Source organism: Tachypleus tridentatus, chromosome 1, assembly GCF_004210375.1.
Source record: "Tachypleus tridentatus isolate NWPU-2018 chromosome 1, ASM421037v1, whole genome shotgun sequence".
Classification (NCBI taxonomy): Eukaryota; Metazoa; Arthropoda; class Merostomata; order Xiphosura; family Limulidae; genus Tachypleus; species Tachypleus tridentatus.
The window spans coordinates 141911880-141934502 of record NC_134825.1 but is presented as its reverse complement, the minus strand read 5'-3'; the positions used below and the strand labels follow the sequence as shown (position 1 = coordinate 141934502).

Genomic DNA, 22623 nt, shown 5'->3' with positions numbered 1-22623 from the left:
CGACGTTTCGACCATGGGTTTTCATTCTTATTGTTTAAGAGCACTAAATAGATTTGATTGTTTGTTTGCTTGTTTTTGAAGTTCGCACAAAGCTACTCGAGGGCTATCTGTGCTAGCCGTCCCTAATTTAGCAGTGTAAGACTAGAGGGAAGGCAACTAGTCATCACCACCCACCGCCAACTCTTGGGCTACTCTTTTACCAACGAATAGTGGGTTTGACCGTCACATTATAACGCCCCCACGGCTGAAAGGGCGAGCATGTTTGACGCGACGGGGATGCGAACCCGCGACCCTCAGATTACGAGTCGCACGCCTGAACACGCTTGGCCATGCTGGGCCCAATAGATTTGATACACTGTCAGATAGAATCGGGGCACTGGCCCCGTATGCCAGCGCCTAGCGACGCCTCCGCGTAACAACCAAGGTAAATACGAATACTATAGAAAAGCTCAAGCTTTTATACAGTTTGTTTTATACGCTGTCAGGTCAATTCCAAAAAAAAATGAGTGTTGTTCAAAGTTATTGTAAAAACTGAGCACCAGCAGTTATTTTCCTTTTATTGGATTTCCAAAATTGTTTATTTTCCATAAATCATCAGAATGAAAGCAAAAAATTAGTCCAGTAATTAGCACGTTAATTTTGATTTTTCATTTGTCGTACGTAATAAAAGTACCCGATAAATCCCAATTTTAACCCTATTTTATTTTTTGTTCATATAAAAATATCTCCAAATTACATGTCAAGCTGACGTGAAACAAAGTGCTTAGAAATGTGTGAACGAGAAAGGTTTATAAGACTCTTTGCGATTCAAAAGAACAGTTAATGCTTAGTCTCAAGTATCAAGTACAGATTTAAATCCTCTTCATGGCCATTGACAAAAGCGCGGGAAAACGACCAACGATAGTAGCCAATAAACGTGCGTAAGTTCTATCAGTTGTCGTGCGGTCTTACCACCCTCTGACCTGACGCTTCAAATTCTGACTGTGGATTGGTGGATAAAAATAATTTGTTGCCGGGATCTCCAGGAGCTAAAATGTTGTTTATTTTTTTCGAGGGTTGACCGCCACCCTCTTTAGTTGTCGCTCTATCGCGTGGTTTAAATCTTTGACTCGAGTTTCAGCGCTGGAGTCTCACGGTAGCTATAGCAATGAGTGCGGGAGATGTAATACGGCGGGTTATAATGTCTCTTAATGTGAGGCGACCGATGGAGCCCAGTTTACCGGAACTTTCGTCGGCTCGTCGCGCTCTTTTTACCCCTGTTGATCACGAGGAAAACCTGCGCTGCTTACAAGAAGAAACAAATAAGATAAAAGAACAACAGAAAATGCGATGGAATTTTGATTTTGAGCAAGAAACACCCCTGGAAGGCCGATACGAATTGATAAATGTTGAAGATGCTATCCCTCCAAACTTGCAGTGTGAAAATAGTACTGCAGACAGTGCCTGCACTACAGATGTGCAGCAAAGCAAGTTGTGCAACCCAGAATATTCCGGTGCACCTTGTCTGACAAGTTTCGCAGTAACAAAAACTAAGCCTTCTTGCATTGCAGTAGATACAATAATCAGTGCAAGTTCAGTATCGAAAGAAGAGGATAAAAGAGTTGTTTGTAAAACTACACAACAACTAAGAATAACCGGTAAGCTGATTATTTCTAAATAGAGTCTAGAAAGTCGATTTTTCTAGTATTTGTTTTCCTTTTACATCGACAACACACACAAAAAATTATTAAGAACACTGGAAACGAATCCTGGATTTTTTCCCCCTCATCTCCCCTGGTAGCTCGTATCCGGGACTTTAAACCTCTCCGGGCGCGACAGGTTTGCTCTGTAAGTTATATTTAGTAATCATAAGCTGAGACGCGGTTTCATCCTAATTAACATGTTTGGCTTATACAAGTGTCTATAATAATGTTTCAACAGTTCATAGACAAACGGGAAAGTCTAGGTTTTACGTCTCGGTAAAATGTGTGTGGTTCAGCTTTTAATACTAATTTAAGGTGATAGAGTTAAAATGAAACTGACAACCAAGTAACGTAAATCGTATCGTTTTTCACACTAATTTCTTTTCCTCAGAGCTAATAAGCGCTACAACTGATATTAGTGAACAAATGCTAAATTATATGAATCCCCTTACCCTGAGTAATAAAAAACTAAAAGATACATTTCAACGTCAATTTAATTCTTTTATGGCAAACTTGATTATATATTTCACCTTGCGATATCCGTATAGTGTACTTTTGTTTTTATGCCTGAATTTTAAACTAGTGCGTAGGATCAGAAACAGTAATATTCCTATAAATATCGCTATTTTTTCATCAACATGAACGAATTTGTCAGAAAAACGACGTTTATCGATTAATTTTCCGTCTTTTTTTTTTTTTTAATTTATTCCCCCACTTTTGGATCAGCGTTGAGTTTGCCGCGAGAGAAGTATATTATTGTCAATGCAATCCTGTCGCTATTATGTTTATTCCTGCATGTTATCCATATTCTCAACAGATGGCGCTCTCGGAACAAATATTTTGTAGTAGAACAGGCCTTACTCGTTAAGTTGGACTCAGTCTTATAGGTTCTTATGCGATGATGGTTAAAGCATAACTTTGCTCTATTTTATACTTTTAGTGTATTTACTTAAACGTAGTAATTCATTACTAGATGCTTTTGCCTAGCATTTTTTTTTTTTCTGTTTTTCTTCGTGGTTTGATTCAATAATCATGTGCATATAGCTGGATAGTGTGTAGGTGATATTCACAATGTCTGTCAGTTCCTATTCCTTCCATTGTATGCGTTAATAGCGCACAGTGTGATAATGTCTTGATCACTAATCGAATAAGTAAAATCGTGCCATCTCGTAACACAACGCGATACAAGTTGAAAGGCACTGTTCATTACATTTAGTTTATCATCAGACTGAGCTTTCTAGTAGGTTTATAAATCTAGTAGGTACGATAACCATTCGTTTTCATTGGTCGTGGGTGAAATTCGCGACTTAATTTTATAGATTGTAAGGAGAAATCGTTTGTAATTTAAACGTTTAACTGCCCTACTGAAAACTTATCGATACCAAATACTGAAGCCATACAACTTCAAGGCCCGGCATGGCCAGGTGGGTTAAGGCGTTCGACTCGTAATATGAAGGCCGCAGGTTTGAATCCCGGTCGCACTAAACATGCTCACCCTTTCAGCCGTGGAAGCGTTATAATGTAAGGTCAATCCCACTATTTGTTGGTAAAAGAGTAGCCCAAGAGTTGGCGGTGGATAGTGATGACTAGCTGCCTTCCATTTAGTCTTACACTGCTAAATTAGGGACGGCTAGCGCAGATAGCCCTCGAGTAGCTTTGCGCGAAATTCAAAACAAACACAACTTCAGACACAGCTTACAGATAAATTTCTTTGAGAATGTTTCCTTTTACCTTACATTACCCATCTCTTAAAACATTTGAAGTACGGTCATTACTGCACACTTTTTGCTAAATTGTCAAAGTACAGAAAGTTATTAATTATACTAATCGTAGCTCTTTTATTTTAATAAACTCTATCATCGTGTAGCTTACTTAAATTTAAGTTAAGGTATTAGAGAATAAAAATATAAAAGTACCTTCAGGTGATGAGCCCCCCCTAGTGCCTTAGCAGGATATCTTCGGCGTTACATCCCTAGAACCCGGGTTTCGATACGTATGGAAGGTGAAGCACAAATAATCCATTGTGTAGCTATATGCCTAATTACAATTATAAAGTTCAGATGATAAATGGAAAGCCACATCACTACATACTTTCCATGCCATCTGGGGAGTTTTTAAGTTTAACATTCTTGCATCGTTTATAGTTTGTTGATGCAGAAGTACAATTTAGCTTATAGTCATTGATGAGTAATGTATATGAGACAGTTAAACGTAGTCTGTTTAGCCTGTAAAGGTACTCCATGTTGCGCAACCATTACATAATTTCTAGTTGATTGATGTACAAGTACAATTTAGTATGTAGTAATTGTGAGTAATGTTTGAGTGTTAAATGTAGTTTACCCACCCTGTAATAAGTCATGTTGTACATTTGCTTTCTAAAACTAAGTAGTATCTGTTATACAAATCTCCCAATTAAAAAAAACTCTCACGTTATGCTGTATTCAACCTGTTTTACATGTGTATTTTTTTATTTTCGACTGAAATCATGATATTTGAAAATATAAACAATACCCGGCAGTCCTCTCTGTCAAATTAAATTCGTAAGGGTGCGAGACATAACTGCTTTAAATTTTAAAGACGAAAGCAAAAACCTTACGTTGAAGTATGTTATTAAATAACATGTAACGCCTTTTTTTTTTCACTCAGGCAACGCGTTCCAAAACTGTAGTATGTTTAACTTTTCTTTTTAATTGAAATTATAAATTTTGGTTTGGTTTTGAATTTCGCACAAAGCTACTCGAGGGCTATCTGCGCTAGCCGTCCCTAATTTAGCAGTGTAAAACTAGAGGGAAGGCAATTAATCGTCACTACCCACCGCCAACACTTGGGCTACTCTTTTACCAACGAATAGTGGGATTGACCGTCACATTATAACGTCCCCATTGCTGAGAGGGCGAGCATGTTCGGCGTGTCGGGGATTCGACCCCGCCATCCTCGGATTACGAGTCAAGTACTTAAGCCACCTGACCATACCGGACCTTAAATTTTGGCAATAAAGGAAAACAGACTACCTTAAACATCTAGTCTACTGGAAAATATGTTTTATTAATATTACTCGTTCTTCAAATATCTATGTAAATATGCGTGAATAAATAACTCGATTGCCGAAAATATAAGAGACGTGTGATTTGATATATATTAAGATAAGATAGTAAATATTTCCAATACGTTTTACAGCCTTTATGCTCACATAAAATTTGTCTTACACAGATAATTATATGCTACAATAGCAACAATAATTACGAATCATAATCTTTATTATTATTATTATTCAAGTACTTAAAAAATTCCTGAGTAGATACATGTTAAGTATTGTAAAAAACAAGTACACTTTATCCAAGCATATATTATATTTTTAATTAGTCAGCCCCCTGATGGCACAGCGAGAAACTTTAACTTAGTTTCAAAATTTATAATATTAAAATTCGAGATTAGATCTTTGCAGTAATCCTCTGCTTGTACAACGATTAATCTACGGATTTACAACGTTAAAATCAGGCGTTCGATTCTCCTCGGTGAACTCAGTAGATAGCCCGATGTGGCTTTGTTATAAGGAAAACACACACACAGATCTTTGCAGTGAACACATCACAGACAATTTTTTTTTAATTCTGTAAATTATTATTTATACATTAGAATGTAAACTATATTCATTATTAAACACTGTACTGCTGAGATCTCAATTCCTTACATACCTAATTATAAAGTCAAAACAAATGTGTTACAATATTTAAGCTAATGTAAAGGGAAACAAGTTGAGTACAACTGAATATACTAAAAATGTGAATAGAAACAAGAATGAAATGTAGATTTTTTTTATCTTTTGAATGTTATATAAGGAAGAATATAAATGATTCTTTCATGAATAAAAAAATTTCAAAACCTGCTGACAGATGGAAAATCACGCGATCAAATTTCACGCGTTGAAGTTCTGGAAAAAAATGATGAAATAAATCACGTTTGTAACTTAAATATTGTGGCCTTTTGAAAATATTTATTTTACAGCCTTTTTTGAAAGCTTCATTTCTCTTTTAAAATTTCGCTGCAAGCAAACGATACTTTGACAAGATCCTCACAGCTTTCCTAACGTTATGATTTGGGACTGTAGTGCTTGTTCGCCTAACAAGATAACATTTTAACCCATAGTGTCAGATAAGATTACGACTCTTTATATATAACGTGAACGTTCGGACTTACAACTGATGAAATCTGGTATTTTGCCACATGTTCTCAAGAACTGAAAGAGGTCTCGTACTTCTGTTCATAGAAATAGAAGTTTCAAGATGAACTGGAAACAGACACCGTTTAGGCTTACGTTGAAGATGGAACTGTTACTGACTTAAAATTACGCGCCAGTTTGCGGATGATGTTTGCAGACAAAATATAAAGTTGGTACACTGTTGTCATCTCAGATAGTTATCTGTATGTTTACACTTGTTAAAAAAATGTTTTTATTCAATGACTTTGTTCAAAGAGATGACTCAACAAAAACTATAGCAAAATACATGACTCAGAAGTTTTCTATAACAGAGTTCTGAATATATAGTTGAAAATACTATTATGAATATCAATTATATGCTCGTTCATAGATAGTACCACCAGATGGAAGAGTGAGGGGGTAGGGAACGAGCCCCATTCTGAACCACAACTAAACATTATTTCATAGATAGTACCACCAGATGGAAGTGTGAGGGAGGAACGAGCCCCATTCTGAACCACAACTAAACATTATTTCCACGAGCCGCCATATATACTTTTGTCTCAACGAAACCAGGAACATCAGCACAACCATAACGTCAACAAACACATGACATTAGTACAACCATAATATCACCCAAAGCAATGACATGAACACAACCGTAACATATTTTTCATTATAGTATGTTTAGGTAAGCACCATACCATTCCATGCTGCTCTGAACAGGTTTACCTATATATATATATACATATATAGCTCTGTGTGTATGTATGATTCATCCTAAGAAACACTGTGGATGAAATATTTAGTATTTTACCTTCAGATGACTACTGTAGGGATAATGCTTGGTGAGAATAACTTTTTTTTTTTAAATAGTAAACACAGCAATAATCGAAACTTACAATAACCTACCAACCAACTTTAGAAAGTATAGACAGCACTAATCGTAAGTGGCGATAAGCCAGAGATCCCACTGTACACACGTCATCTTTACGTTTGATTCACTTCACATTAGTCTGTGGAACATGCTTTTATATTTCATGATTCACGACGCTCGACACTCAGATTTTGGATCGCATTCTTTCTTTAGTTACTTCCTCAGTTACATATGGTTACTAATTTCTAACTAGGTTTCTCCTAATATTTTTGATATTTAATTCATATTAAGTGATGATGCAATCTTCTGTACGTCTACATAAAGGAGTAAATCACGTAACAGAACTTTTCATGTTATATCTGGGACAACAGTCTTTAGTTTTTCTCATTTATCATTGGAGTAGCTAACAAAGTTTACTGAATTAATTCTACCTACGGTATAAAGATTCACAGGAAACAGAAATAATAAGCTTCGTTGAAGTACGACTCGAAAACAAGAAGTGGACTCCTGCGAGTTACATACATAGATTTAGTCAATAATTCCCTGCGCTTCGATTTATGTTATTTTTATTAGTTTCGGTGACTTGCCAAATAAACAATTCCAATAAAATCAATGCAAGTTTCAGAAAAAAACACACAAATTCAAGTAAACGCTGGCACATATAACTCCATTAGAATAGCCATACTTTTGTTAGCATGTAGGAGTGTGAGTCGGTCAGACTAAGGTGTGACATCTAAATTACTTGCACACCGGTAACTCAGTGAAACTTACTGATCAAACTGGCTTTCTTATGGAGTCATAGAAAGTTTTCTTTTGGATTTTAAAGAAGTAAACCACTAAGTGCAAAAACGATTAACTTTTTAGCATTTATTGATGTATTCATTGATTAAAGAAGGAAATAGATAGTGGACTCATGACGTTCACACAATTTTTTGTCTGAAGAGCAAAAGTGTGTCTTTTATTTTTAAGTAATAGCAACATTCTTGCAGTTGACAGTCGACCTAGTGGTTAGAATTATCGGACTTTGAACTCAAGGATTAATGGTTCACAGACCGTTGCTGAAAAAAAAAAACACGTTCCACACATCGGAGCAGCGAGTGTGTGTTAAGAATGACAGTACATGAGTACATATCCAGTTGTCAGTTGATGCTGTTGACTAAGCCTTCCTTCTAGCTTAACACTTCAAAATTAGGGATAAATAAACACAGATAGCCATTGCATAGCTTTGATAGAAATTGTTTTAGAATCGAACAGATGTAGATGGAAATGGATCATTAAAAGGCTTAACGGGAAAGTTAGAAGTTTTATTGAATTAAATTTAGTATTTCAAAATATAATTATTTCTCTGAAGAAAATTACCTACTTGATATTTAATAACATGTTTTTTAATTTTCTTGACAAAGTTAAATTAACGCTGGTGTACTTAGAATTGTATAACAATCCTAAAAATATAACAAACATGTTTGAAATGCCACTACTATACAAGACAAGTATTAACGCCCTCAAGTAACGCCAATTTGGCTGTTATCCAAATTAGAGACCGTATCTGTGCAGAGGGGACTCATACGTATCCCAAAAACTCCTGGAAACTCATTCTGTGAACATACAAAATATCTCCTAAATGAATTGTCCCAAGTGCAAAAAGGAAAGGAAACTTACTAAAGAATAATACCTAAATATATCTCACATTTGATGACCTTGTTCACTTCTTTTTTTTTCTTTTTCTAAGATATGATTATAAGATAATCAGCGGTTTTATTATACACTTATAACGCAGAAATACAAGGTTTGAGTCCCCACGATGGACTGAGAGCAGATAGCTCATTGTGTAATTTACACGCTAAAAGCAACAACTAACATTTATCAACGACTTTTCATTAATCTTAATTAGGTGAGGTTTTGATCTGGCATGAAGAAATAAGCGATGAGGTGAAATACCAAGAAAAGTGATCCAGGTTCCATATCTGTATCTGTTTTATTAAACATATGTACAGGAATACAGATATATAGGTTGTTGAAGTAAGGTTTAAAAGATTTCTGTACATATGTACACTAAACTTACCTTACCAAGAAAGCTTTTCTTCATAGACATCAGCTGGTCGAGTATTGTCCAGTAGTTAATGTACCAGGTTGCAGATCGGAAGGTCTAATATTCGAGCCTTACTTTCAACTGTAGGTGTGTTATTCAGTTAGGAGTAGGCGTGTGAGCAACGGTTGATGCTAACTTGTAACCATTCACCAGTCAATATTTCTGATTATGAACGACCAAGCTTGAAGTACTATTCAGTTGCAGACACCAAGTGTATATAGTTGTATATATAAGTTACTAAGATATCATTACTATTATACGTTCAGATCAAAGGTTAATACAAATTTCCAGCTCTTTCCTAGAGTAAATTCATAAACGAAGTTCTTGATGACATCAGGAAATTGCTTATACCATATTCTCATTTTAATCCTAGCAAGTGATTGTAAAGAGTGGAGAAAAATCGGTTCTACATGTAAATTGTTGTTTTCATTTTACCAAATTATTCTCTCTTTCTCTCTATATATAGACAGATACAGATATAGTATTTGCTCCTCAAAAATTAATGGAACACACACGTTTTCCAAAATGTTTTGTGTGGGACATGTTATCGTATTTCCAGCCAATTATCAAGTACAGTTTTAATACTTATAATATGTTCTTGATTTAAATGAAGTTTCCATTTGTTTGTTTATAAGAAGAGGATATTTCTTTATTCAGTTGCTGCTTGATCTTACACACGAATTAAACTTATTTAGACCGGAAAGAAATTGAATCACTTGTTATTTCATTTCTTACACGCGATATAATGTTGACATTTAGGTAGAAGACTTTTGATTCATTTGTTACTTGACTTGTTAAACGCAACTTGAAGTTGCTGTTTATTGTTTACTTAAAAAAATGAAATACTTTTAATTTTATTTCTTGATTCGTCTCTCACTATTTAAAATTGGTAAGTAGTGATTGCCAAAAAGCATGATACTTTTCATAAAACATCAATTAATTACCAAGGAACAGGATACTTTTCATAAAAAGGTCGTGTAATTGCTTAGAAAGCGAAGACTCTGCAGAAATTGAAAGGTTAAGTGATTGTTTCTGAATTTCGTGCAAAGCCACACGAGAGCTATTTGCGCTAGCCGTCCCTAATTTAGCAGTGTAAGACGAGAGGGAAGGCAGCTAGTCATCACCACCTACCTCCAACGCTTGGGCTACTCTTTTACCAACGAATAGTGGGACTGACCGTAATATTATAACGCTCCTATGACTGAAAATGCGAGCATGTTTGGTGCGACGGATTTCAAACCCGTGATCCTGAGATTACGAACAGAGCTCCCTAACCAAGTGATTATCTAATAAGAGGATAATTTTGCTATTGCTTGAATACCAGACATCAGATAACCATCAACACATTTCGTTTCACTACAATTTTACTTTTTTTAATATCTTCCTTCTGTTACCAATATAAGTCTAAAAATGTACAAATCAGTTAACTTTCCTGTATGTTCCTGATGGTGAATTGTCTACCTATATCGAAACAGCTCGGTTGTAATCTCTTTTATAAATGTAAATATAATATTTGAAAATGTGTTACGTGAGAGCATAACATATTTTTATCAGCATATTTGTTTTCAATTTCAAAGAAAATTTCCCATAAAAATTTGCATTTTCCTGTCTAAATTGGCTTCAGTGTATAGAACACAAACTTGGGAAATACTTCTTGTACAGTTCTCTGTTCGTCGTTTGCCCGTTTTTAATTAACGAGTGCGATAATGCAAAAGCACTTACTTTACTTCCATTTAGTTTTTCAAAGATATTTCTTACAAATATGAAAAGCTTTCTCAGGGAAAACTGGCAGTGTTTCGAACATCAATAATTTTAAATTATACGATTAAGATTAGTTTTTATGTTTTTTTAATTATATGACTGCCTCCACTGGTTCAGCTGTATGTTTGAAGATTTACAACGCTAAAACCAAGTTTCGATACCCGTAATGGACACAGTACAGATATCCCATTGTGAAGCTTTGTAATTAAATAAAAACAAACGTCTTCAGAGGAAAATAATAAGCGATTGTCGTATATTTTGATTAGACATATATATATCAATTCTCTGTTATTTCAAATTCAGCACTGGATATGTTCAAGTGTGATAATATTATTGTCCAAGAAAAGCTATTTAAATTGATTATAAGGACTGTGTTAAAAAACAACAATATTATATTAAAACAGTGTACCAAAATTAATTGAAAAATAAGTGACTGTCAATGAACAAAACGATACAAGGAAATAAATCATATATTGTTGATGTTACAAATATATAACATTTGATAGTTAGGTCAAGCTATTTCCATTAAAACGAATCTCTAAACTAGGCATTGCCTTCACTAAATTTACACGCAACTTAGTAATTCTATAGATTCTGACAGAATTCTCCATAGAATTATAATGAATTAGAAATATACAGGTTCTGCACCAGAGCCTTGTTTTTGTCTCAAGGCTACATAAAGGTATAACAATTGGTATAACCAAAGACCCAAACTAGTCATATGTTTAAATCTCTGTGTGTGAAAGTTTTGAAGAACACATTTCATTTGAAAATTTATTTTATTGGCACAACTTATAGACTATATATTGAAGGCAGATGTCTTGTGATACCAACACAATACCATCTTATCGTTAGTTTTTAGTAATGAAACAAAAAGATATTTTTATATATTTGTGTGTTTATATTTCACGTGTAGTTGACACCATATACCATGTAATAAAATTACTTCTTAATTTACGGTCCGCGATGGCCAAGCGTGTTAAGGCGTGCGACTCGTAATCTGAGGGTCGGGGGTTCACATCCCCGTCGCGCTAAACACGCCCGCAATTTCAGCCATGGGGGCGTTATAATGGAACGGTCAATCCCACTATTCGTTGGTAAAAGAATAGCCCGAGAGTTGGCGGTGGGTGGTGATGACTAGATGCCTTCCCTCTAGTCTTACACTGCTTAATTAGGGACGGCTAGCACAGATAGCCCTCAAGTAGCTTTGTGCGAAATTCAAAAAACTTCTTAATTTTGCAATATCAAGCTTGTACTAAATTTATTTAATAATTTACACAGAAAGTCAAATCAATTGGTAAGTCCACAGAATTACAACGCTAAAATGGAGGATTCGATTCCCCTCGGTGGACACAGCAGATAGTGTGATGTGGCTTTACTATAAGAAAAAGACACACATCAATGGGTAAATCTTTCTTTACTTGTTATATTTTCATTCTGGCCCCAATTAGTAGATACTCATTAGATTAGAATATCATCCCTGTAAAACAGAGATAAAAAGTTACTAAATCAGCGACCGAATCACCTTGGATATTTACCTGCTAAACTAGTTTTTATTAATGTATCAAGAGAAACACGAAGCAAGTGTGCGCCAAAGAAAGAATGTTTTGTTGCCTAGCGACATGATCATATGTGGCGAAGGTCGGCGCGAAATAGATGTTAGAAATTACCTCGCACGACGGATTTCATGTCTCCTGCGCCAGTTTGTTACATTTCAAACAAACTTTCCGCTATATGGATTCGTTTATTTGTGAATATCTGCATTTCTTTCCTTGTGAGTTATCCAAACACCTTGAAAAAAAACCTTTTCAGTTCTTAACATAAGCGTTTCACCTCTGGTTTCATTAGTTATAGTTTAAAAGTCATATGTCTCTAATTAAAAAAAAAACTTGTTGACTTTGTGTGAAAAACCAATATCTGCACCTAATCGAGTATAGAGTGCGTTTTCTTTATCTTACGTGTAATAACAACTATCTGTTTTCGAAATGGGTAAAGGAAATTCCCTCCCTTAGTTTTATCACCTTTTAAATCAGTGCATCCTTCGCTACTGTGCCGCATAATTATATCAACATAGTCAAGAATTACAAATTTAAAAATTGTCTTCTCTTGTTTTCAACGTAAGGATAGATAGATCATGTTGTTGTTTTTATCAACAAAACATTGCTTGTTGTTTTATTAGCATTATATTTATTAAAAGGTAAAAAGATATATACAAACCTTTCGCTGTTTGGATATAAAACTAATTTAAATTTTTTAAAACAGTTTAATATATCCCGATGAAGGTTGGCCGAAACGGTTGTGTATTCACAAAAATTAAAATACTCCTTTTATATTCAAACAGAAATGTTTCCAAAGTATTCACATTATCATTACACGAATTCATTAAAATATTTTTATCGATTAAACTTGAATTTTTATGCAGTCATTTCATATTTACAGCAGGTTCGTACTCATGAATACTCCATACATAAAACTCAATGTATAAACTGAATTTTGCATCAGTGTGAATAATTTCTAACCAAACTTGGTGACAAGTGCCAAAATTTAATCGTAGTTTACATTATAGTATAGTGTAATTTCATACTTTTAACTTCTTTGGAAGGCCCGGCATGGTCAGGTTGATTAAGGCGTTCGACTCGTAATCTGAGGGTCCTGGTTCGAATTCCCATCACACCAAATATGCTCGCCTTTTCAGCCGTGGGGCGTTATAATTTGACGGCCAATCTCACTATTCGTTAGTAAAAGAGCAGCCCAAGAGTTGGCGACGGGTGATGATGACTAGCTGCCTTTTCTCTAGTCTTACACTGCAAAACTAGGGACGACTAGCGCAGATAGCCCTCGTGTAGCTTTGCGCAAAATTAAAAAAACAACTTTCTTTGGGTGATTGAAAACGAATTGTATGTGATACTGGAATTAACATTTTTTTATCTATTTACAAGTATTTCTGTCCTAGATGACAAAACTGGTTTTTCAAGCATTAAAAAATAATAATAATTACAAAAGCAACTTGTTGTAAGAAACTTATAGGTAGCTTAATTCTTATGTGTATTTGTGGAAGTTTCTGTATTAAGTAACAAGTAAAATTAAACAAAGATCCAGTCATGTAATTGTTATTGAAGGTTCCTTGTTTGTTGTTTTCTTTCTGAGAGTTGATACTTTAGTCGGTGAATTGTCTTGCATATGTTGTGGATTTTGTATTCATATCTCTAAATTTTGTGTTTATATTTCTCGTATTATTGAAAGTAAGGCATCTGACAACGTATCATGTGAGTAAAGTACTTTTTAATTTGCAGAATATAAAGTTTGTGCCAAATTTATCTAATAACACAGGATGTCTAATAAACAAGTAAATCCATCTTTTGCGCATTCTGACAGAATTGTTATGGATTATAAACTGTTCTGTTATGCTAGTTTTATAAAATTTAGAGGTTTCACAGCAAGACCTTGTTTTGTTTATGTCTCAAAGGCTACACAGATAACTTTTTGTAATAATATTAGTTAATTTCTAAGTTTTGTTTTTATTTTTGCACTTCATTTTATTACTGAAAGTTTCGTGATTAATGTGAACTAACACCATTAAAATTCATTCATTAATTACCAGAAGAAGTAGCTTTGAATGGCAATCCTAATTGCAAGCAAGTTCGTCACATATTTAACTTTCCTTGTTTCTTTAGTATTCGTGCCCTTCCGAAATTCTAGTACTTTACGTAACTTAGCACCTGTAAGCGCCCATCACCAGACAAAGGTAGCTGTACCGCCGTATATTGATCTAGTAATAATTAGTGCAGCAATATAATATTTTCGCGAGAAGGGGGCACATAACAATTTAATGCAGTGTTAAAGTGTATGGCAGGTAATCTATACTGCCGTATATTGATCTAGTAATGATTAGTTGCAGCAATATAATATTTTCGCGAGAAGGGTGGTACATAACAATTTAATGCAGTGTTAATGTGTATGGCAGGAAATCTATACTGCCGTATATTGATCTAGTAATGACTAGTTGCAGCAATACAATGTTTTCGCGGGAAGGGAGAGGGTACATACACTTAATGTAATGCAGTGTTACAATTTGTGGAAAGCAAGTCCATTATATGCAAATATTTGTTGTTTATTCAATTTTCTTCAAATGTAATCAAGTACTATCTGCATCGTTCTTATCTTAAAATTGAAAGACCAGAGAGAAGGCAACTCCTTAGCTACTTTTTTGCTAAGAAAAAGTGGGATAAACCGTCACGTTATATATTAGCAAATATTATAACTTTGATATACATTAACATTCAGTTAACTTCTAAATTCAAATTTCCGGTTACTCGAAATCGTAATGCTCAACGTACGTAACTTAATAAATCGGAGACTCGTCCGAGATAAATTATAACACGTAACAGTATGTATATAAACATATATATCAGAAACTTTGATTTTTGTGTTATAATTAAAGTGACACAAAAAATATGCTACAGCTCCTTTAGGTTTTTGAGTATTCCACCTTAAGAGTGAACCATACATAGTTTGTTTATTACCTCAAAGATTTTATTGTTTGGTCATTAAAACTACCAATGAGAAAAATTTCACAAAAACAAAATATGTAGTTTTAAACTTTTATATGTTATTAAAAACAGAGAAAGAGATACTTCCAAACTGAGTTCTGTCGATAACTCTTATTTCTCTTTCTTCCTTAAAACAATTCAATATCTGTGACATTCTACAAAATGTTATTGTTCTAAACAAAATTATGTAATCAATTAGAAGTAAGATCGGTTTTTCGAAATCTGTGAAACTGTTTGAAATTTACGAAATATTAAGCTTCGTAAGCTTTTAGTTCAAATTACTGGAGTTTAATTTAGTTTTAATGTATGTGGCAAGTAAACTCATTGCGTACAAAAGATTTTCTGTTTATTCAATTTTCTGCAAAGATAAGTTCAACTTACTGGATATTAAGGTCGGTTTAATATCTCTTGAAATACGAGTTTCAACAAAAATGTTTGTAAACATGAACATGTCTTAAATATCTTTTCTTTATCCGCATGTTCATGTTTTTTTCATATTTTACTTACTAATATTATGGCTTAATTGTAATACTGATAGAAGTATTCCTATAAAAGGTATGTATCCCATAGGTAATTTTACGAAATGCTTGAGATATGGCCTTAACTAATATAGTACATTCATATAGAAGCAATGGCAGTGAAGTGAACCGCGTAAAAATACACATATAAAAGGTTATAATACCAATGTAATAAATTGCATTTGTTAAGTACATATTGTAAACAATTTGTTCGTGCTCTATCAACTGTCTGGATAAAATTGTAGTTGTTTTAGATTACTAAGCACTTATATCCTTTTTCTAAACCACGTTTAAAATATTTTATGGAATAAAATCATATTCCCCGTATTTGAAGTATTGCCCAAATTAAACATGGATGTGTAATTGTGAGTTTTCAAAGTTGGTTTAGCTTATAGTTAGACACGTAACGTCTCGAAAGTTTTTATTTAGAGCTGTATGTGACGCTCTGTCTGTGTTATCTATTAGTCTGTTCCAGACTTCCTTAACCTTGACTTTTTACCTCTACCCTGTGAGGCATAATTACCTCTGCAGACATGGCGTGGAGTTTTAATGTTAGCCTAGTCGACCTTTCTGAACGTTTGGTGTTCGATTAACAACAGTAAAAGGGAAAGATAAACTGTCACACTTCTTGTCGTAGTAAGCAAAGTAACGAAAGGGAACTCTCGCTGCAACCGCTGAAACAATGTCTCCAAACACGTTTTGTGACTATGTTTGTTTTTTTCATTCTAAAACTGAGAGTGATAACAATACAAATTTAATAAACATTTTCAGCAAGTGGCTTATTGTGAATATTGTCTGCTAAAATGCATACTCTTTTTGAATGAAGATGCTTCATGATTGTAACAAGCTAAAATGGTTTGGTTTTGCATTTCGCGCAAAGCTACACTATGTAAAACTAGAAAGGCAGGTAGTCATCACCACCCTCCGCCAACTCTTGGGCTACTCTTTAACCAACGAATAGTGGGATTGACCACACGTTATAAGGCCCCCACAGCTGATAAGGCGAGCATGTTTAGTGTGACTGGGATTTTAACCCGCAACTCGCGGATTAGGAGTCGAGTGCCTTAACCACCCGGCCATGCTGGGTAGCGAAGAATGTAATTAATGCATTACTTAATTTCAAATGTATTTTAAAATGTAACAGTATTTGAATCCAGACAGTAAGAGAACTATGGATAAGCAAGTTATTGTAGTTTTGATTTTTAATAATTTTAGATAAAACATTTTGATATATATCATAAATTTACAACTTCAGAGTCAGGATTATATATATTTTTATATAGAAGTTTTCTCAAATGTATGCTTTATGGCTGGTTTAGATAAACGTTATGATAGAGATCTTAAACACTGGTTTCAAAGAAGTAGTTTGTTTTTGTATTTCTAAGAAATGCAAATATTTTAATTATTTACTGTAAAAGCTCTTACACTACTTTGCAGAACATTACCTCAGAAGAAACAATGCTTGTAAGTTATAGTGTTATATTATGTTGTTAAAACTGTGTACCATTTTCTCTTACACCACTTTGCAGAACATTACCTCAGAAGAAACAATGCTTGTAAGTTATAGTGTTATGTTATGTTGTTAAAACTGTGTACCATTTTCTCTTACACTACTTTGTAGAACATTACCTCAGAAGAAACAATGCTTGTAAGTTATAGTGTTATGTTATGTTGTTAAAACTGTGTACCATTTTCTGTTACACTACTTTGTAGAACATTACCTCAGAAGAAACAATGCTTGTAAGTTATAGTGTTATGTTATGTTGTTAAAACCATTTTCTCTTACACTACTTTGTAGAACATTACCTCAGAAGAAACAATGCTTGTAAGTTATAGTGTTATATTATGTTGTTAAAACTGTGTACCATTTTCTCTTACACTACTTTGCAGAACATTACCTCAGAAGAAACAATGCTTGTAAGTTATAGTGTTATGTTATGTTGTTAAAACTGTGTACCATTTTCTCTTACACTACTTTGTAGAACATTACCTCAGAAGAAACAATGCTTGTAAGTTATAGTGTTATGTTATGTTGTTAAAACTGTGTACCATTTTCTCTTACACTACTTTGTAGAACATTACCTCAGAAGAAACAATGCTTGTAAGTTATAGTGTTATGTTATGTTGTTAAAACTGTGTACCATTTTCTCTTACACTACTTTGTAGAACATTACCTCAGAAGAAACAATGCTTGTAAGTTATAGTGTTATATTATGTTGTTAAAACTGTGTACCATTTTCTCTTACACTACTTTGCAGAACATTACCTCAGAAGAAACAATGCTTGTAAGTTATAGTGTTATGTTATGTTGTTAAAACTGTGTACCATTTTCTCTTACACTACTTTGCAGAACACTACCTCAGAAGAAACAATGCTTGTAAGTTATAGTGTTATGTTATGTTGTTAAAACTGTGTACCATTTTCTCTTACACTACTTTGTAGAACATTATCTCAGAAGAAAATATGTTTGTAAGTTAGTTATATATGGTGTTATGTTATGTTAAAACTGTGTACCATTTTCTCTGTTTTAGGTAACTGAGACTGCCCAGTGTCCAATGACCTACCAAAGACTACGTGATAAGGGTCCCACATTTCTCAGCTGATCTCATATAAAATGACAAGAGAGAAGAAACGTGCCGAAAACATTATTTTTTTTACATTAATGTGAAGACTGATCTCTTTTTTTTCGATCGTCATATTTAGATTTAAGTTTTAAACTTTTTTTATTACCATGCAACGATGTTTGAATCAGAGTTTCAGATTATTGTCATAGGTTAATACTTAACTACCTAACGGTTGTGATTTTTTGGCTATATAAAATAAGAAAACACGCTTCTAAAGCTTGTGTAACTAATAATTTTGAACATTTAAAGACATCCATAATAATTTTAAGTTACAAATGTCGAAATTTATATTTTTGTATGTTTCGTTGTCTAAGAGAAACTTCATTCAACGAATTTAATATTTATAATCTAATTTTTATTCACAGCATTATATAGTTACATACACTGCAGTAGTTGTTGTTTTTTCTGGGATATAAAAAGTTTAAACCGTTTCGACGGTTAAAACTGAAATTCATTATATGGCCGAAAGATTTCAGTTTGATTCTAAATCAACAATATTACTTTATGTTAGAACCAAAGTATTCTCTACAATAAAATTTAACACATATCTAATTTTAAACTACTTTACATATAAATAATATAAGTAAGTCGACAACTAAGCGATCTCATTGGCATGTTGCTATTATTTAGTGCTGAAAGGTTAACATCACTTGTTTGTTTTTGCTCACAAAAATTGTGCAATGTTATGCTCTCAGTATGTTACAACTTTTTATTAATTTAATGCATCACTTAGATAAACAAGGTTTTAATGAAATGTAACAAAAAAGCTATTTTTTAAAATTATTTTAAAAAATTCGGCGAAATAATGCAAACAGATGTGCGTTAGTTATGTTTTTCGTACTAAACACCCGGATCTCGTAGCATAGACGATCATTCATACTGTGTTGGTTTGTCGTATTGGTATATAGTTTTATATGAACATGTTAAAAAAAACGTTTGTAGTAATGACGCCAGCTACAACGCTAAAAGTTACGAATGTAGTCAACTAGTGTATTATTTTTCATATCCTACAGAACAACTAAGCTCACTTAATACTTAAGGGCATTATTTCATACCCCTGGACATTTATGAAAGGACCTTTTCGGTAATGTAACACTTAGTAACCACAGAAGTCTTATTGAATATGATAGAGTATTTTTCCTCCGTGAGATACAGTAGTTTCTCCTAGTGTGTGTGATCGGTAAGTTTACGAATTTACAATCCTAAAATTGTGGGCTCGATTCCCCGCTGTGGACGGTGTGCAGATATCCAATTGTGTAGCTTTGCACTAGAAAGGCCACCAAGGTGCAACAAAAATTTAAAGAACAGATTGTAGTTCGCATTTTTAAAAATTATTCTCCTCATTATGTGTCACTAAACTTGTTCTTAACGTTTAACACGTTTTTACCGATGGAAGTAACCTGGTGTAGAACTAGACTTGTCCAAAAGATACTTTGAAATAATGCTTTCAGTGCATTGAATAATACAACAGTATTATTTTAACTGTTGCGATAATTTTACAGAATTGCACAGAAAATTTTGTCTTTTAAACTTATATCCGATTAAGAATTATTAACTCTGTTCATTGAAAAAGTGCACTTATTATATGTTTTCTTATCATGTGCTTTTTTCATCTCTCTGTGTAAGCTCGCTTTTAAAACATTTGTGCTTAAATAGAGCTGATATTTTGTAAAAACTTCAAACGAAAGTCCGTATACAAAACTTAAAACTCTTCGCAATATGAAAACGGGCTTAAAATGCATCGTAAAGGTCACAATTAAGGAAAAGGTAGGTGAAATTGGAGATCTCCCAAAAACGTAGTTTAATTTTTTTTAATCAAAGATTTAGAGGTTTATATATAAATATATATATACATTAATATTCTTCCGGTTTTATGTGTTGCATAGATGTGTAAATAGCTTATTAGAAATAGACAAAGAAAATATATTTTAGTCATTCTTCAATTTGTTACTGACCAGTACTGCTCCGTCAGCAATTGATCTCATGTGGGTGTATTTTTGAAAGGACCTTTTTTTATGTTTTATGTGTTTAAGGTAAGTATAAATGTACACATATATATCTATACATATTTTTTTACGTGTGTTATTACAATGGACATTTTTTATGTTGTTGTTATTGTGTTGTTTATAACTAGACATATTGTCCAAATGATTTTGAGATTTTAGATTGAAACTAAAATCTTGACGTTCATAAATAACTACAGTATATATGACATTTATACAAATCCCATGTTTAAAAAGACTAAGTATGTTTTAATTAGTTAAACATGGCTAAGTTTGAATAACAACTGCACAAGAGTTCGGTCATTCTCAGAAGACCTTCAGTTATTCACTATTCCTTCAACAACAGCTTTTGATCTCATGTACAGAAATAGGTTTTATGTTAGGAACATTATCGTCAGATTTGTATGAAATTCAAATATTCACAGGTAATATTTTTAAATATTTAACCATTTTAAGCAGACTTGATAGAAATATCTTGCATATTTAGGCTTAACAAGCAAGTGGCATTTTAAATATAAAATAAAACCACTAAATTATCACGCAATTTTGAATTTTGTCACTAGTTTATTCAAATCTGCAAATATACCTTAATACTTTTATTTTTGTGAGGGAAAGAGGAATTGCAAATGGATTTATGAACAACTTTTATATATGGAAATCGTGGGATCATAGCCTTGAAGGTGATCTGAGAACAGTTTCTGAATATCAAAATATAATTGATAGCTACGACAAGAAAAGATCTATTATTTTCTTATTTTTATTTTGAGTTAACAAATATCCAAAGACGTCTTAAAGAATATACTTTCTTAACAAATCATACTAAACAGAAATGTTTTCAAATATAGGGTTGTGAAAAGTTCGTAAGATTTCAAAACCACTGCACAGTTTCCACTATGACAAGGATTTCCCTCCTTCTGGTTTTTAATATGTAAACATTCGCCTGTTTTATTGATTCAAGTAACGATTTAAATATTTGTTTACCATTTGCTATACAATATGTATGAATTTCAATAACTTATTCTTAGAAAACAACAGTAAAACCTCTTATCCATTCTCAAATAAGGAAACACATAGCTCTGCTGGAGTCATAACCTTTTTAAAAGGATAGTGGGTTTACTGAACTTGACTGTACTACACATATATATGAGGAGGTATACGAGTTGTGTTTTTGTAACAATATTTTTATCATTTTGCTTTTTTTAATTACTGTATTTGTATTTGAAGTATGAGGTATCATTTGTGTATTGTCGCTATTCATTTTTATTTCAATTAAAAATATGCAACCATATAACAGTTTTTATTTTGATCTCAAGCTAAAGATTTATTGCTATTTAGTTATACCATTTGATTTTCTCCCATCCCGTCAGCAGCTGAATATATTTTTTATGTTTAAAAATGTGTTTGTTAACAAGAAGCATTTTGTTTATGTAGATACTGGAAAAGGTGGTTTTGTAAATAAAAGTAATTATTTTATGCTTGTGTTCAGAACTGCTTTTGATATAAAACAACTAAGTCAATTGCTGTTATGCAAGAAAATAAATGTGAAACGGAAAACCACAAATAAGCCAGCAATCTGGTAATTACTGTTTGTTTGAATTTCTCACGGCTGAAAGGGCGCGCGTGTTTGGTGCGGCTGGATTCGAACCCGCGAGTTACAAGTGGAACGCCTTAATATACTAAGCGATGCTGGGCCTCTGGTAATTATATTTTTAAAAAATGTAAGTTATGATTTGTACTGGAAAAGCAAATTTTTACAATTTCGTCTATAGGCCCGGCATGGCCAAGCGTGTTAAGGCGTGCGACTAATAACATGAGGGTTCGCATCCCCATCGCGCCAAGCATGCTTGCCCTTTCAGCCGTGGGGGCGTTATAATGTGACAGTCAATCCCACTATTCGTTGGTAAAAGAGTAGCCGAAGAGTTGACGGTGGGTGGTGATGACTAGCTGCCTTCCCTCTAGTCTTACACTGCTAAATTAGGGACAGCTAGCACAAATAGCCCTCGAGTAGCTTTGTGCGAAATTCAAAACAAATTTCGGGAATATTATTAGAAATATTTTCAGCTTAGTTTCACAATACTCACAAGTTTTACGTATCGTTTTAAATATATAAACGGAACTAGAAATCGCCTGATGCAGTTTCTGAATATAGCCTTCGAGATTAAAATAATGTATAATCACAATCAACATATCCCCATTTAAATAAATAAGAACATTTACTACACCTTACATGATACTGGTTATTTAGTTGTAATATTATTACTCAACTTATTTTGCTTTATACGTAATTTTTATTTATTTATTTGTTTGTGATCAACAATAAA

At 33.4% G+C, this 22623-nt stretch overlaps 1 protein-coding gene and 1 long non-coding RNA gene across 3 annotated transcripts in view; one reads left to right on the top strand and one right to left on the bottom strand.

The window, feature by feature from the left end:
• LOC143225818 (uncharacterized) overlaps positions 1-6329 on the bottom strand; it is a 36712-nt gene extending 30383 nt beyond the window's left edge. Inside the window, exon 1 of one of the 2 annotated variants that reach the window (XR_013014095.1) lies at positions 5880-6329. This is a non-coding gene — a long non-coding RNA (uncharacterized LOC143225818). Of the gene's footprint in view, positions 1-3598; positions 3894-5879 lie in introns of those variants that run through there. The other variant, XR_013014094.1, reaches the window with a different exon arrangement.
• On the top strand, positions 1040-21775 carry LOC143225814 (cyclin-dependent kinase inhibitor 1B-like). The gene is made up of 2 exons (XM_076455862.1): positions 1040-1637; positions 18207-21775. The coding sequence occupies exons 1-2, from the start codon at positions 1148-1150 to the stop codon at positions 18212-18214; spliced, it is 498 nt and encodes a 165-aa protein (XP_076311977.1). The 5' UTR covers positions 1040-1147; the 3' UTR covers positions 18215-21775.
• Positions 21776-22623: the final 848 nt, after the last annotated feature.

Bases quoted from the DNA above. Each gene is read 5' to 3' on its own strand.
- LOC143225814 (XM_076455862.1), top strand. From the start codon at position 1,148: ATGAGTGCGGGAGATGTAATACGGCGGGTTATAATGTCTCTTAATGTG.